Source organism: Marmota marmota, unplaced genomic scaffold, assembly GCF_001458135.2.
Source record: "Marmota marmota marmota unplaced genomic scaffold, marMar, whole genome shotgun sequence".
Lineage (NCBI taxonomy): Eukaryota > Metazoa > Chordata > Mammalia > Rodentia > Sciuridae > Marmota > Marmota marmota.
The window spans coordinates 26637779-26655724 of NW_025999982.1; the positions used below are offsets into that span (position 1 = coordinate 26637779).

At 36.0% G+C, this 17946-nt stretch overlaps 1 protein-coding gene across 1 annotated transcript in view; it reads right to left on the reverse strand.

Moving 5' to 3' along the window:
• Positions 1-17946, reverse strand: part of Eys (eyes shut homolog) — a 1560564-nt gene that overhangs the window by 136825 nt on the left and 1405793 nt on the right. The window contains 1 exon segment of the mRNA XM_015487393.2: positions 4967-5139. Coding sequence (XP_015342879.1) covers positions 4967-5139 — 173 coding nt within the window.

Consider the following 17946-nt stretch of genomic DNA (forward strand, 5'->3'; position numbering starts at 1 on the left):
ATGTTGAGAGCCACAGCCAAAGGGGCCCCAGCAAACTTCCAGCTGCCAGCAAACTTCCAGCTGCCGGCTGATGATTGGCTCACAGTAGCCCTAGCAACATCTAGCTGATTGGCTCCTCTGCGGTGATACTCATTGGGCTGTTTCCCTGCCCTTTCAGACCACGGAGCTGCTCATTGGGGGACTTTTTTGGCTCTGCCCACGTGACCCAGCCAATCCGCCGTCCTCAAGAGCAGGAGGATTGTGGGAGGTGGAGAGAAGCTTGTGTGGGAGAGAGAGGCTTGTGGAAAGCCGGTGGTGGCAGTTGAGGCTCTGAGGGTTTTTCCTGAGAGGCTGTTTTGTTTGGCGTGTGTGGTTCTAAAAATAAAGTTAGTTTCTTTTGACAAGTGGCTCCTGATTGTGCCCAGCCAGACTGCGGCACTAAGCTCTCCTTCCTTGAGCTTCAGTTTCTTTTCCACTTAGGCCTAACCTAAGAAGCCTGGGAGAGTCAGCAATATCACCAGTATTGCATGACAATCTAGAAGTGTGGGAAAATTAATGTCCTGTGGGAAAACTCTCAATCAAAATGAACCAAGAGCCAATGTTTAAGTGGTTTTCTCTTGAGCTTCTTAGGCAGATAATTCTGGCATAACCATTATATAGCTCTTCCCAAGATCCTAATGAAATCAAGCAAAATCGCCCATGGCCATACTCAACATCACATCTGCTTTTCTATGGACTTTTCTTTCTTTCCCCATTTTATTCTTTCTAAGGCTTTAATTCCTGTTTCTTGGGAGTTTTATATTTCCAAAATAAACAACTTAAATGCAAATTTTTATAGAGGTTCTGCTTTTGAGGGGAATTCAGGTGAACACAATGACACATCATGCAAGGAGCAATACCTAGGGGCTGAGTGATGATGGGGGCATTTGTCAAAGGGTGGCATTCATATTTAATATGGCTTTATCTCCTCCACCAAAACCCTGAAGATTGGAATCCTGGAGGGATTCTCTAGGATTTGCCTACTTCCATTTAAGTTATTTTCTTTATCTATACTGTCTTTTCTTTTTGTGTACTTTCTCTTTAGACAATCTACAGTCCTATATTTTTAACCTACATCTCTGTTTGGTGACTCCCCAATAATGTCTTCAGTCCTCATCCCTCCTCAGAGCATCAACATCATATATCCATCTGTCTCCATGTCCTTTCCATTTGGATGTCAAACAGGCATCTTTTTCTTTATCTTCACAAAATAAAACTCTGGTTTGCTTTCCTCTGATCTCCTATAAAATACTCTGTTATGTCCCTATTCTTCCTCATGGCAGCAACATCTACTCTGCCGTTCACACAAGTAAAACAATTCTACATGTTGTCCATGGGTCTGCCCATCTCACACTCTTCCCAGCAAGTTCTGTCAATTTTTTTTTTCTCGGAACAGACTTCAAATGCACCCAGTCATTTCTGTCTCCACTGCCATCCCTCTGTTCTATGCTTAATTATCTTTTATCATGACTACTATGATAGCCATCCAAAATCTCTTCTGTTATAGTCAAAATGGGTTAAGCTAAACATGTAAGTCTGTTTAAGACCCACCAATGGCTGTTCAAAAAACTTTCCAATGGCTTCTTAAGACATCTAGAAATGGAAATCCAAAACCTTCTCATATTTCTAAGGCCTTTTATGATCCAGGTCCTGGCAACAACATTTGTGATTTTCTTCCTTGCTCACTTGTTGCTGTAGACTGTTTATGTCTCCACAAATTCGTATGTCAAAAAAATTTCCCCAATAGAATGGTATTCAGAAGGGTGGTCTTTGAGAGTATATGATTAGGTCATGGGGCAAAGTCTTCATGAATGAATTTAGTGACCTTATAAACCAGCTGGATAGTCTTTGTATCACTGGGGATATATTGAGAGGACTAACCAGGAAACCAGCCCTCACCATAACAAGATCTACTGGCACTTTTACCTTGGACTTCTCAGCTTCTGTGATGGGGAAATAAATATATGTTTGTTCTTTATAAGCAACCCAGTCTGTAATATCCTGCTACAGAAGCCCAAATGGACTATGATGCTTACATACCTGTCTCAGCACCCTTTTATGCTTCCAAAAGCCCAGGTTCAATCTTTGCTTGTCTTCTATTTTCTGAAACTTCTATCTGGACAGTTTCTTTTCCTGTATTTTATGTGGCATGCTCCTTATTCCTTAGGTGTTCATTCAAATATCTCCTTTGAGAGTTGTTGTCCTGACAACCTGTCTACAATAATGCCCTTTACCATAGTTACTGTCTCTCACTATGGTTTATTTCTTTCATAATTTCTTCTCAGAAGTTTGTTTTTGTGTCTTGAACCATTTTTATTTTATTTTCATCTCCTCAATTAGCAGGCTAGTTCTGTGAGGGCAGGAGTTTCTTGACAAGCTTTAAATTTCTGATACCTTTACCTGGATTTGTAGCTTTGTAGTACATATTAATGGATAGGCTGATTATTTTGAGAAATTCCTCTGGATGGTACATGCAGGAGTTTTTTTCTTACTTGTAGTCTAATAAATTTTGTTTTATTTTTCCTGTATCAATAATCAATAAATCTCTGCATCTTTTGAACCCTAATTGAAATCCAAGAGATGGGAATAAACAATCATTTTTTGGTGCATGAATATGTGAAGATATATAAATATAAATCTTCATTTCTTATTTTATATGATTAATCAGTCTTCAACTGGGAAGCAAAATGATGACTCATTCCTTAGTAATCAAATTTATTGCAACCAATTGCATTTTCAATTTTTTTTGTTAATTTTTAAAATATATGTTATTATTAGTGCATTATAGTTTTATAAGATTGTGAGGTTCAATTTTGACATATTTATGAATTGCATATAACATAATTTGCTCCATTTAAATCCCCAGAACTACTCTCTCTCCTTTTTTCCTTACTCACCCTGATACCCTATCTCTACTTTATTGGTCTTCCTTCTATTAATCCATTTTTAAATTTGTGCATTATAGTTATACATAAAAAAGGAATTTATTGTGATATACTCAAATATTCACATAGCAAAGTTTGTTCAATTTTATTCTGAAATTCCTCCCCTTTCTCATCCCTGCTCATGTGCTCTCTATTCCCTTTTTCTACTCCAATGCTTTCTTTTCTATTTTCATGAGATTCACTTCCCCCTTTAAAAAAAATTTCCTTATTTCTTGCTTGCTTCCATATATGAAAGAAACATTCAACCCTTGACTTTTTGAGCTGGTTTTACTTCACTTAGCATGATGTTCTCCAGTTCTATCCATTTAACAGCAAATGACATGATTTTATTCTTCTTTATGGCCGAGTAAAACCCTTTGTGTACATATGCCACATTTTCTTATACCGTTTGTCTATTGAGGGTCATCTGGTCTGGTTCCATACCTTGGTTATTGTGAATTGCCCTACTACAAATGATGGTATGCATATATCATCTTCATATGGTAGGCTGGTTTTAGTTCTTTTGGATAAATATAAAGGAGTGGGATGGCTATGGCCTTGAAGAAAGAGCTTACAGAAAGGAAAAAATCTTTGCTAGCTACTCTTATGACAACAGATTAATATTTAGAATATATAAAGAACTGAAAAGCACCCCGCCTCCCAAAAAAACTCCACCAAAACCCAACCAAATAACCTAATCAAAATGGGCATATGAAACAGACATTTCTCAAAAGAAGAAATGCAAATAGCCAACAAATATATGAAAAAATCAATATATTTAGCAATTAAGGAAATGCAAATCAAATAGACATTGAGATTTCATCTCACTCCAATTAGAATGAGAATCATCAAGAATACAAATAACAGTAAATGCTTGTTAGGATGTGGAGAGAAAGGTGCACGCATACATTATTAGTAGGACAACAAATTAGTGCGACCACTTTGGAAAGAATTATGAAGATTTGTCAGAAGACTGGGAATGGACCCATCATTTGAAAAACTTTTATCTAAATGGAATGATTATGTTTGAGAAACACGAGGTTTTTTTATAGGAAAGGTCAAGATTTCAACTTCATGCAGTCTATGATGTTTTTCTTTTTATAAAATGGCTTTGATTAACATCTAGTATAACACTGCCTCACACTGAATAAAATTCTCAGGGGATGGGGAAGTAGCTCAGTGCTAGAGCACTTGCCAAGCATGAGCTCTGGAGTGTGATCCCCACCACCATGGGTTCTTGCTAATTTACACAGGCTGGCCTTAAACTCACAATTCTCCTGTCGCAGCCTCTCAAGCATCTGAGTTTACAGACATATGCCAACGTTCCCAGATTGTTTATTACCTCATGGTAAAAATAAAGATGAAACAGATCTGGTCCTGTGTTGATTAAATATTAATATGTTACTTTTTATTATTTCTGAAAGTATTTATATACACATTGATTTCATGCTGATATCAAAATAACACTAAATTCTTAGACAATTTGCTTCTTAAAGTAATCTTATAGCATCTTGTTATTTTGTACAATTTAGGCTTTCCACATCCTGAATTTTCCTAAGGAGAGGCATAGAATTGTTCTTCATAATTTAATTTCTTGGTATATAATAACCAAGTCATAATTTTGTTATGTTTAAATGTGAAACAATTGGGTTATGATATGTAAATTTATTACTCTTATGCCCTCAGTTTGCCAAAATGATATAAGATACTTTGGTTCCATGTATTGCTCTTGATTTTCCTTGTTACTTTCTTATTATTAGATTGACTTTGAGATTTTATAATGCAGAGGTTTTCTGCAGTCTAACCTCAGGGAAAGTTCATTATGTCTTTTGCAATTACTTGATAGGTATGAGAAACACCTGCTCAGTGATCAGTGTCAGTAGTGAGTCTTGTCTCAACTAATTTGAAAAGAACCAAGAAAAGAATCTGATGTATTTGATCCACCAGGTGCTATCCTTTATGTCTCTAAGTCACTTCTGTCCTCTTCATCTCTCTCTTCCTGTGCCACATGTTTAATGTCTTACCGTCAGTGCAGAGGGGTCCAGATCTCCCATACGGACAGAGGCAGACAAAGTCTGTTCCGGATTTGGGAACACAGGTGGCACCATTTCCACATGGGTTGTTTTCACAACTTGCAAACTGGCACAGCTTCCCTGAGTACAGCCTTGGACACTCACAAAACCAGTTGTCACTATCACTGAGAAAAGAAAAGCAATTTCAAAAATCAGAAAACAACTGATATTTTATACACATACATGCACATGTACTCATGCATATATAAATAAAACTACAAAAATTGCAACTTATCTAATAAGCGGAGTTTTTTCCCTTTTTTCTGTGTTTTAATGTTTGAGTATTTTTATCTGTGTGTTTTATATTGAAAGCAGATGGACAGCTTTATAGATTGTCAGAAGCAATGAAAGCTATTTTAAGCCATCTATTTTTGTTTTTGATATATCTCATCTTTTATTTCACACTAGGTGCCTTTTCAGGGATTCATTAAATATGTGTGCTGCTGCTTCAATAAAGTGCTTCAAATGTCTATTAGGAAAAGCCCTCTCAGGCTCAAAGCTCAGAGGAGAATTTTAAGCTGTGATAAGCTCCCTATATTGAGGGCAAAGTCCTCCAAAAGCTGCACTTGTGTAATTCTGAAAAAAGGCACAGTGGGGAGCTGTAATGACTATACAACTCTCCTACTTAAAATATGGTTTGGTGGCCCCAGGCTGTGAGTGTCTATGAAAGCAGAGCTCAGGAAAAAATACTCCTCTTACTTGCCAGGAAAGCATTCTCGGGAGGGGGAAGTGACTTAGAATCTGTTATTTCTGCCTTCCCTGTATCCATTCCCCTCTTTAAAGTAACAGTAGCCCCAGTTTCCTTGGCAGGACCCACCCATCCATCATTCTCAGCCATGTTGTCTACAAGGGGCAGACTCTATTCTTGCTACCACTCACAGTGTGCAAGATGGGTACATGGGGCACACCAGGCTGCCTGTGGAGAGTGCTCTTTTGAAGCTGCTAGTGGCATTTGCTCACCCAGAGGGAAAGCCTGGCTAAGAGTAGATAGATAATACCTAGCAAGGAAAATAGGGGTGATTTGGGGAGAGAGGTTACTGATGACATTATTTGGGCAGCAGAATCAGCTGTTACTGTGTAGTTACTTGAATATACATAGTCTACCCTCTTTTTATGTTTTTAAGCTAGTTTGAAATTTTTTTGCCATTTTCAATAATATGAATTTCATTCAATATGGATGTTCTTTTCTCCCCTTTCTCTCTCATTATTTCCTTAGTCCACATACCTTGCCATATGTGGATCTTTATTTTTTCCCCTGTTACATCTTACCTTTCAACCTGATTGTTAGCTCTTAAAGATAGTTGTCAGAACCAGCCTCCATAATTAGAAAGACAGCATATTTTGTCTTTATTATTCAGCCTCCTAATCTGGTTGTAGTCTTGCCTATACCATAGTATTTCTCTCTTGCTATTTTCATCTGTGTGGTCTTTTCCTTTTCAGTTCTCTCTTAATCCAAAATAAAGTTGCTCACAGGAAAGGACCATTTCTTCTATACTAACTAGTATTTAAGTGAATTGTGAAAAGGTTTGCTTTTCTGAAAATGTTTTTATTTTGATATTAATTCTTTGTGTTAGTGGGATAAAGTGCTATGGAGAAAGTTTATGTATCATATAACAGGAAAAGCTAGCTTTGTTGGCATGTAAGTCTTGGAGACCCTTGGATTTTACAAATGCACAGGCTAATCCTCTAAGCCATCAGTAATTTATTCCTTTTATAACTTTCAGGGCAATTTCATAGCAGTTTCACGTAGTGAACATATAAAATCACATAGGTTTTCAAGGTTGGGGAAAAAGTTAAAGATCAGTATTATGATGGTGATTTCCATTCTAGGATAATGTCTAGGAGTATAACAAATTAACTTTTTTTCAAGACAAAGGAGAATAGCACATATCTGAAAATCAAACCAATCTGAACACTAATTAAGTGCTTTGATCACATAGATCTTAATAGATTTGAGGTGCGGAAAAGGTGCTTTTCTGTTAAAAACCAAGGACAGCATGATTTTTATGTCCTATTGGTAAACCAAGTCTCCTTTCCTTTTTGCTTTCATCAGATGTTGTGAGAAGTTGGTTGTATTAATTTGTGTGGTGACAACTGTGTTTATTTGTGCATCAGTAGGCAGATATAGTGGAGAGGGAAATATAGTTTTATAGAAAATAGTTCAAGGATAGAGATAATCACCTTTTCTGGCTCTCTAAGGGCAAGTGTACAGCCCTTTGTCCCATCTTGATGTCCCTCAGCCTTTCATTAGTGACTGTTAATTTTAACCATTGAAGATTCTTCCAGATGATGGCACCTCTGTGTACTTCACTTTGAATTACACCTTCAAGTTTCAAAAGACTAGAGTGCCAGATATTTCACCAGTAGATTTTTTTAAAATCTATTTTTGCTACTGACTGTACCACATGTGAATCTAATGGTTTCTTCTATCCATATCTTGCCAAAGATCCCCATTTCTAGATCCAACTTATTCAGAAGCTACAAACTCAGAGATTTTCTCTGTCACTTAAGCCACTTTGATGCTTTTCCACATCCTGAAGCAGAAGGTAACACTGACAAGAAAAAGGAATACCCATTGATGGATTGTATATAAAACAGTAGACTTTCAGAAATAGTGATTGAAACAATATCATCCTTCTTTGCCCAGTTTATCTTGTTGAGACATTGCTGAGAATTTGTTTTGTACTATTTAGTATAACAAGTTATATGAGAATGTAATCACATGAAATGTACATTTTTTATATGAGAAAGTTTTAAAAATTTCATCCTTCATAAGAACAGCAAACCACATAGAAACTATAGTACAAATCCCTCTCTGAGGAAGTCGTGACATTTTTATGAATAAAAAGTAGGTCTGGGAAAGAATCCAGTTGTTGGTGAAGTTTTTACCTGTGCACCAGAATACCATATTTTTTGCCAGTTTCTTTCAAGCAATATTTCCTGTACACATATGTTATAGATAGAGCCATGTGCCAGAAAGTTAGTAAGACTCACTTCTATAGTCTTTGGGGAATACAATACATGAATAAATCTCTGTAACACACAGCATATGTAAAAAAGAAATGTAGATGCAGCAAGAATTTGAAACTTCAGCTCTGTAACATGTGAATTCCTACGAAAGCAGTTTTTGAGGCTTATCTGTGGTCCAATCACAGATGTTACTAGAGAGTTCTCTCTGTGGATTTTAAAGTGCATATTCCTCTGCTCTCCTGAGATTCTGATCTGGAAGTTCTGGGGTGAGGCCAAGATTTTGTATTTTTAAAGTCATCAGGTAATCCTCTTGTATAGTTTACTTTAAGTTTAAGGGCAACCCCCTGGGACAACTTTTCTTTTTAAGAGTAAAATTTGATGGGCATTCGTTACTATTGAGTTCTTAGCATGATGCCAGGGTATTATAATTTTATTACTCTTTGGACTATATTTTAACTTTTAACTAATATATATCTGAAAACAAGATATTTCTATATCAAGGTACAAAGATTAGAGAGCTTTTGCTTTACTAGCACAATATGTAGTCTGCTTCATATACAATTATACTTAACTATAACATGAAGGAGGAAACCATTCACTTAGTTGGTTTAAAGCTTAGTTTAAAAAAATACCATGCATCTAAATATATGTAAACATCTATATGTTTTGGCACTTTAACTGCCAAATATTAGATTATGAGTCTACAGTATGGTAAGCATATTGAGTGACTGTCATTGAGTTTCTATGGGTATTAAAATTATTTTTAGAAAAAAATTAGCTAATTAAAAAAATAAAAAATGTTGGTTTAGAAGAGGTGCCCGGTTTTTATATAACATAGCCAGATGCCAGGAAATCTTCTAGAACTAAAAGGATTTCTGCACATATTAGCTTAAAGAATTCTTCTTGCATTCTTTGTATCTAATGTATCATTAGCAGATTTCAAAGTTGGCCACCTGCAGTGTCAAGAGAGGGAGATTCTCAGTGGGAAAGTGTGCAGAAATGGATTCTTACGAGTAATGTCTCTAGATGTTTCTAAAACATAAAATCACTATTGGTGGAAACAACTCATCACTATGTATAGACTTTTCTATTTATAGCACTGCAGGCTTAAGAGAGAATGCAAATAAGATCCCAAGTAGCTGTGATTCCAGTCAAGCTTTCATTCTGTTTTCATGAATTTCACAACATCACAGAGTCCACTAATTACAGAGCAGTTCCTCCCCTCCTCCACAGGAATATTCCTCACAATTCTTGAATTCTTGTTGGAGGAGCTGTCAGCTGTGTATGGAGATTGAGATCCAGCACCATGGACAGCTTTCCTTTGTCTGTTTCTTGGGGAGCTACCTAAGTGCTTACTACTTTCTGCAGGAGGAAGCATCACTATGTTCAACAATTTTCTTTTTTTAACTTTTTAAAAAAGTAGCCAAGCATGAAAATGATAGAAAAATGAAAACCAAAATTGTCTCACGGTGGCCTAGAAAGTGAGCTTGGAAAAACACTGTCTATTTAATATACCCATGAACAGAGAGCTCAGGGAAAATGTCCTGATACAAGATTTTTTTTTTAAATATGAAAAGATTTTTATTAAAGGCAGAAACAAAGAGGTAAATTATGGAATCATATATGTGCTGAAATCATATAAGAAGTCATAATACATAAAACCAGGAGAATTTACAAACAACATAAACATATTTTTTTCTTCCTATTCTAGGTTATGTTCAATGCAATCTTGTAGGTGTTTCATGAGGAAAAATTGAATTTATGTTAAAAATCTCTCTCTCTCTTTCCTCTTCCTTTTTTCTCCTCTCCTTTTCTCCCTTCCCTCCTCTTAAAACCATGGTTCCTTTCACAGAGAAGTTTTCATTGGTGAAAAAAGATGATTAGATTTCCATTCCAGCAAAAGTATTGGGACCGTCTATCCAGGAAGAGATATTCTTTTTATTTTTTTTAAATTTTAATTCATTCTTTTTAGTTGTATATAATATTAGGATATACTTTGACATAATCACAAAAGCATGAAATATACTTTTCTCTAATTCTCTCCCCTGCACTACCCCTCTTCATGCCCTTGGTCCCCTCCCTCTATTCTACTGATCTTTCTGAAATTTATTTATAGTTTTTTTAAAATTAGTTTCCTGTGGATATACTTGATGTTGGGATTTAGTGTGGGACATTCGTTTATGTACACATGAAAGTTTGGTCAGATTCATTACACAGTTCTTCCCTTTCCTCATCCTTCTGTCCTCTCCCTTCATCCCCTTTGTATAATCCACTGATGTTTCTCTATTTTGATGAAATTCCTTCTCCCTTTTTTTTCCTGTCCAGGAAGAGACATCTTTTCCCTGTCTTTTGCTTTATGACTCTTTAGTCCTTATGAAATGGAGTAAAAATTTTGCTTTCAAGGGAGAAGCCTCAAAAATTTTCAAACCCCAAAGGGGGAGCTAACATGGTGAAAGTAATCATTTATCAAAATAAGTTAAATGGGATCTGTAAAAGAATGTGCCCAGCACACTGTTTGGCATTATCAGTTGCCCATTATATGCTAGGGAAAGAGGCATTGATGAAGCACATAACTAGTTGATTCTGAATGAGTAAGTGGTAGGATAAGAGCAATGTGATGAAATCTGGTGCAGTGGGCTGCAGAAGAAGGATGAGGTGTGGATTAATGACAAGTGACAAAATTAAATAATTCATTAGTAATTTTTCACTGAATGAATGTATCATTTCAATTTCTAAAATTACTGCCTCCAAGGGCTGGGTTTGTAGCTCAGTGATTGAGCACTTACTTGCCTAACGTGTGAGGCTCTAGGTTTGATCCTTAGCAATTAAGAAAAAAATTACCTCCTCCAAATAAAAATTATCTTAGAGTCTTATGATTAGGTTTTGTGCTGAAACAACAATTTCATAATAGAATTTGTGCCTCTGTTCTCATTGCAAAATTAGCCAGTCTCCAGTCTCATGAATGGTAAGTGCAATTTGGGTGGAATTTAATATAACAGAATCAGTAAATAATATGTTTATGAAGCTCAGGAGCTCCCAGGTAATATCCTGTAAAGATTATGTACCTATTTGGAAGCTATTTAAGACTAAGCTTTTGAATATGCTATTTTAACTCATATTATCAAGAAACAAAATTATCTTAAAATATTTAAGCCAACAACCCATTCCCTTGACTTTAATAATGTTCACATACATACAACTTCTAATCATATCTCACAATGGTGGATTCACCTATTGTCAGGAAGGTAAAAACACAGCATACAATGTTATAGTTATTCCTTTTAGATATTAAGATCTAGTTACAAAATTGCATAGAAAATGTATTCCTTATAAACACAAGGAATAGTAAATACCAATTCTCTAGAAAGGTACATATTTATGAACATTCTTTGTGGGTATGGCTTCATTCCCAGGTTGAATTTGCAATGAGAAATGTAAGTTTTTGCAGTTTCTCACTATTCCACATTCTTTCTGCCATTGAATTTTTATGCTTCAACTTTTGGTTAAGGGGGGTTAGATATCACAAAAATATAGGGTAGATCAAAGGGAGGGTGGAGGGACAGGAAAGGGGAGGAAACAGGAAATGAATTTAATAAAATCATGTTATATGCATATATGGAAAACACCACAGGTGATTCTACCTTTATGTATACATAGAAATCACCAATCAAAAATAAATAAATAGAGGAACAAAAGAAAGATTAATAGAATACAGGAAGGAGATTGGGGGGAGGGGGAGGGAATAAAGGGTAGGGAAGGTAAGGTGAGGGAGAATGGGGATTGAATCAAATTTCTTGCATATATGATTTTGTCAAAATGAACCCAACTGCTATGTATAGCTATAATTTTCTAATAAAGAAAAGAGAAAGAAAGAAATTTAGATTTCTTGCCTATAAATACATTGATTCAGCTGGCTTGCCTTTAATGTATGTGTTTTCTGTCACTGAGGACAAGAAGGTGACCTTTGGAATTGTCCCAAATTTCTTATATAGAATCAGTGGGGTTGAGCAATGTACACCAGAGATTACTAATGGGCAAGATGTATAATGCCACCTATCGAAACCACATGATTTATTTAGATTATAATTCTAAATCCCAGACACAAGTTTAGGGGGCTAATTATAAGAAACAAAATCAAATTCACCACTCAATATTTACTACCATGCAAGAGATCATTTTCTTGTTTTTGGCCCTAGTGTAGATCTTCATATCATGGGGCTTCCTCCCTGTAGCATAGACTACATATTTACATTATCCTAAATAACAATGCAAACTTATCTGGCAAGATATTTTCATTAATTTTGGCTTTGATTCCTTTTCTCCTTCAACACATCATTTGTTCCATCCACTTCAATCAGAGCAATGTATTTGAAGCATAGAGCATAAGTAGGACTGAGTTGAGATACAAGATGACTCTGACCTTGTTAAGAATTTGAGCATCAATTATCAGTGAGCATTAGGCATCAAAGGGTTTTGGTTAGGGAAGTAATCATACTGTGTTTTAGAACTATCATTTTAGGACTACAGTATGGAAAATATAGTAGAGAGCAGTAAATCTGGAACAGAGTGTATCAGTTATTAATTTACTGTCTCTCAGGTCCAGATCCACCTTTTACTTCCCTTCTTTGTGGTACAAAAATGACCCTTTGCCAACTAAAAGGATGTTAAGCTTTATTAGTATGACGCTGAAAAAGCGTTTTTTTCTTCCATGGGAGTGGTGTACTTCCCTCTCTTCTTACTTATGTTGGAGGCATGTGAAGAAAACTCAGTTATGCTCGCCCTCCAGCAAGACTCTGCAGAACTTCCGCAGGAAGAAAATTGGCCCATGCCCCATCTGAAATCCCAGCTAGAATCCCAGGTGCCCTAGTGGGCAGATTCCCAGCAATTTTCAGCAGCTCCTTTGCCCTTCAGGCTTTTTAGGGAGCTTTCCTGCCCACTAGTGGGTGGTCTAAACAGTTTTACAAGTGCTCTGGTGAGCAGAATTCTACCAAGTTCAGGAGCACTACTGTGGGTGATTTCTCAGTGAGCTCCCTAATACCCTATAGGGCAGCTTCCAGTGAGTTTCAGGAGTGCCCAGAAAGTGGCTTCCTAGTAAGTTTCTTTAGCACTCCAATGCATAGCTTTCTCCTTCCAGTCCTGGCCTGAGGCTCTTCAGTGAACTGTCATCCAATGACCACAATCTCCCTGACATGCCTTAGTACCAGCTTGTGGGTGTATGTGTGTGTTTTCCAATTTGTTCCTTCCTTGGGTTCTCTTTCTCAGCCCTAGTGATAGGAATGTCTTCCTATATCCACTACACTACACCTGAAATCTTTAATGTATCCTTTACTTCTTAAAAGTTAATCACCTGGTATTAATTACTTTTTTTTTTTTCAGTGCATGGGACCAAAACCAAGACCTTGCTCATGCTGGAAAAGTTCTGTGCCATTGAGCTGACTCCTGACCAGACCCTGAGTTATGTGCAGAAATTCAAGAACAACTATAGATAAACTCAGTGGAAATAGGAATGGACAGAAGTGATATGAGAGATGTTCAGGAGGAAAAATGTCTCTTTATCTTGATGTTTGGTTTCTGGTTGGGCAATTGAGTAGATTTTGGTGCCATTTTGGAACTAAAGAATACACATTTAGAAAGTAGGGGTAGAATATAATGAGTTCATTGTTGTGCATATTATCGGAAGCATCCACAGATGTGCTAAAAATGTGCTATGTAGAAATGTTATAAATATAAGCAGATTTTGATTAAAATTAAGAGAACCCATGGATGATAATGCTAGTTGGTAGAGGGAGAGAGATAACTGAAGGAGAGAAAACTTTGACTCCAATACCTTAAGTATTTAAAGTGCTAAACCAGCTATTTATAGTGAAACAAGGATGTTTGCACTAAAAATACTTACACATTGTATTTTTGTTATCACTAAATGGAAAGATATCATGTGTATAGTGACATGGTGTGGTAGAGTTGTTTTTACGTTTAAAGGAATACATAATCTCATAAGTGCAATTGCCATGGATTACATAATTATGAAATATCTGTTCTTCCTGAGGACATTTTGGTTAGCTTCTTGGGCACAGTCATGAAGATGAATGCTATGTCTATCAAGGACAAATGGCTGGACAAAAACCACCCAACTCATTTTCATGCATTTATTTAAAATGATTATGATGATGAGTCTTTATAAAATGAAACTTCTGGAAAGAGTGCTAGAAGGGACAGGATGCTAGGACAATAGGAGTCAACTGGAACAGTCCCAGACACCTGGGGGATGATCACCCTCTATTTCCCTTAGCCTATTGTTATTCCAAATGTATTAATTAAATGCAAAGATTTCTCATTTTAAACTAATTGTGAAGTAGAAAGGCTGTGATTTTATTTTAACTATTTAACAATTTTACCTATTTAATATAACTGTGGTATTATCATATTAGGGTTCAAATATACACATATTTAGGGTATGATCTTAGAGGGATATTGTGTTATGCTGATGAAACTGGGATACTAAGATTGGAGAACTGGAAACAGCATCCCTGACAAAGGAGCTACTGAAAATAAATCCCTTCTTCTCTGCCTTTGAAATAATGAGCTTCTTCCCCCCCACCTTTTTTTTTCTTTTTTAATCCTAAAAAGAGTAATTTGAGTTTTAAAATACAAGAGATTGAAAGTGGCTTCAGGCCTTTTCAATTAAAAGTTTTAGTTTGGAACTTCTTTGCACCGGAAAAGACTGAATTTCTTCTTGGAGTCAGTTGATGTGACATTAGAATGGACAGTGCTATTTCTTTAAAAACCCTGTACAATGGCCAGCCCTCATCAAAGGGAACTTCTGCTGGAGGCAAGCTTCTCAGCTCTGTGACCTTATGGATGGAGAAGGACAGTTTTAAAAGGCATTTATACCTAGTTAACACTTTTTTTTTGACACTCTATTAGATGTGACAATTTTCTTTTACGTTAAATGGATTAAAAAAGAAGAAGAAGAAGAACAGTCAACTTTCCCTGCTGTTTCAATAGTTTCAATTAGTTTCTTTCCCCTCAATTGCTCCATCAGATGGGCCAGATAAGATTTCACAATTTGGGGGATCATTTTAAGCTTCTTTTACAGCAGTTTGTTATTTTTAAAGTTCCAATGATTCACTATAAAATGCATCTCCATCTGCAGGAAGCAATTCCTAAATTGCTTTACTCAACAAATCCAAAACTGCTAGGCTCACTATTGCACAGAAATAGAACTGGCTTGGAAAGGGATTACCTATTGGGTTCAGAAAACCTCTTCTGAGACATGTCATGGCATCAAGCAGATCTCTGAATGCCAGAGAGAACTTCTATTTTATTTTTTTATTTTAAAAGTAAGATTCATTTGAAGTTTTATTTTATTGTTTTGAACTATTTTCTGGTTTTAAAAGTTACATTTTCTGGCAAGTAACATAGATGGGTTATAATGCAAACTTTCCAGTTCAAACTGAATAAAAAATTTCTAAGCAACTTAAAATGGTACTTGAACAGACACATTTGAATACATTTTTTTTTTCTCAGAATTTATTCAATCTTCAGTTGAAATTCATTTCTGAACTCATGTTCCTTAAAGTTAATCCTTCTTATTTCCCACCCTGTGGCACATATATGCAAAATATTAGTCTTCAGCCTGAAGATGTTATTTCCATTAATCATATAGTTGAGTTGAAGTTTTGACATAAGTTTTATCTACATTAAAGAGCAAAAAGGGTAAGGAAATATTGACTTGTTTCAGTTGCTTTTAAATCTAATAAAAGTAAGAAAAAAGAAAAAGAAACCTGGGTCGAAAAACAGAACTTTAGTTATACCATTGCTATCCTTGGGACTTAGAAGTTTTACTATTCTACAGGATTTTTAAAGACAAGACACAACTTATATTATTAATACTATGTCAGCATTTTCCCAAACCCGATTTAGCTTCTTGAACTAGAAAAAAGATACACACTGAAAAGAACCTGCAGCCACTTTCAACCCTCTGATATCTAAAATCAAGTAATCTCTTTTTAAAAAGAACAAAAGAACTAGCTACTCTGGAATTTCTTCAGCAGTCATTTTATCCCCCCAAATAGTGTTAGTAACTGTCTCCATTCTCTTGGGAAGCCTGTAGGTATGAAGATCATGATGTATAAAACGGACTATTTAAGGGATACTACATCTTATTGCAAAAGATTTCACCGGAGTTTCCAGTAAATGGCTTTATACAAATATTTTTCAGGGATACAGCATTTTCTAAAGGCAGGACTATCATGTTGCATTTGATTTTGCACTGAAGTTCCTTAAAGATGTCCTATAAGCCTCCATGTGGGGAAAAGGGGAAGGCCTTTGACCCATTCTGCCATGCTTCAATCAGAGCTGGTTACTTTTATCTTCAGTCCTTCTCATCCATTCATCCACCCAACATTTACTGGACTTCTTCCCTAAGCCATGTTACTGCCAGGCACTGTAACCCTAGGGCGAATAAAATAGATATAGTCTCATTTTGCATTGTATTTGTAATCTGAATGAGGAAAATTAAGGAATTAAGTGGATAAATCTAAAATGACAAATTATGTTAAGTACTAAAAAAGAATATCACATGGTGCTGCAGAACACAGGAGGGCCTATTTTAAATGGGTGATCAAGGGAGCATTTTCAGTGGAATTAATAATTAAATTAAAAAGCAAGGAATTGGTGGGGAGTGAAACAGATCAAATTATATTATAACACATGTATGAATGTGCCACAATGATACCCACTATTCTACATAATTAGCATGCATCAGTTACAAAAAAAAAAGAAGTGAGAAATTGGGCTAGGTGGATATTGGGGAGTGTTTCAAACAGGGAACTGTATGTGTGAAGGTCAGAATGTGCCAATGATAGGCTTCTCACAAGGTCCAGCAGAACAGAATCCCAATAATAGTGACTCTATAACCCTTTTCCCATTGGCTTTCCCCCTGTTTTGTTTTCTTTCTTTCTTTTTTTTTGTCCAATACTTGCTCCTTGTGATGATCACTGTCAATAAGTTGCTTGTGTCTGACCTTGTGCTACCATCTCTGCTTTCTTGCCAGGGAACCAAAACTATGTCCCTGATCTCTGTTTTGTGAACCTTCTGTGTTTGGTTCCCAGTTAGGTCTTATGTGCTTTGCCTAGAAGTGTTTTTCCTCTTTGTATGATTTGCATAACTGAGGGCTCTTCCCTTGTTAAGTCTCAGACTACATGTTATCCCAAGAAGAGTCTGTCATCCTGTGTAGGCTCTGACTGCTCATCCTTAATTTCATAACTCTTAGTATATTTATTAAAACTGGTGACACTTGAAATGCTTTCATTTTTTACTAGTTTATTCAATTGCATATTGATGTGTTCTTCTATCTAGAGTGTGAATTCCAGGAGAGCAGAATCCTTACTGTGTTCTGAGGAACCATGTTTGCCCAGCCCAGGACAGTAGCTGGCACACAATGCTTACCCAAGGAATATCTGTTAAAGGAATTAACAAATGAAACTATATGAAATAATAGGTGAAATAATAAACTACAGAGTATAATGTTTTTCTTTTAAGAAACAAGTTCCTAAAGTGTTCTTACTACTGAGGAGATACATGTGAAACTTCTATAATTAAATAAAAAACAGCCAAAGATATCTGAAGTTTCTCTTACAGAAAACTTTTCACTTATATTTAGTTTCAAAAATCTCCTGACTAGAGATTACCTTTTGTTACCTTTGCAACAGAGGGTGTGGGCTGTCAGGGGACCTAAAGCAGCCATGCAGAATGCTGGGAGTACTGTACATCCTGATCTGGGTTGTGGTTACTAGGGTGTACACACATGTATAAACTCATGGGGTGCACTTGAGATTGTGTGCTTTATTCTATGTTAAGTTATTCTTAAATATCTTATTTAAATAAACCTTGGTCTAGTTTGATTCTTGAGCAAAAATACGAACTAATTTTATAAGTTTTTAAAGGCTTCTTTCATGTCA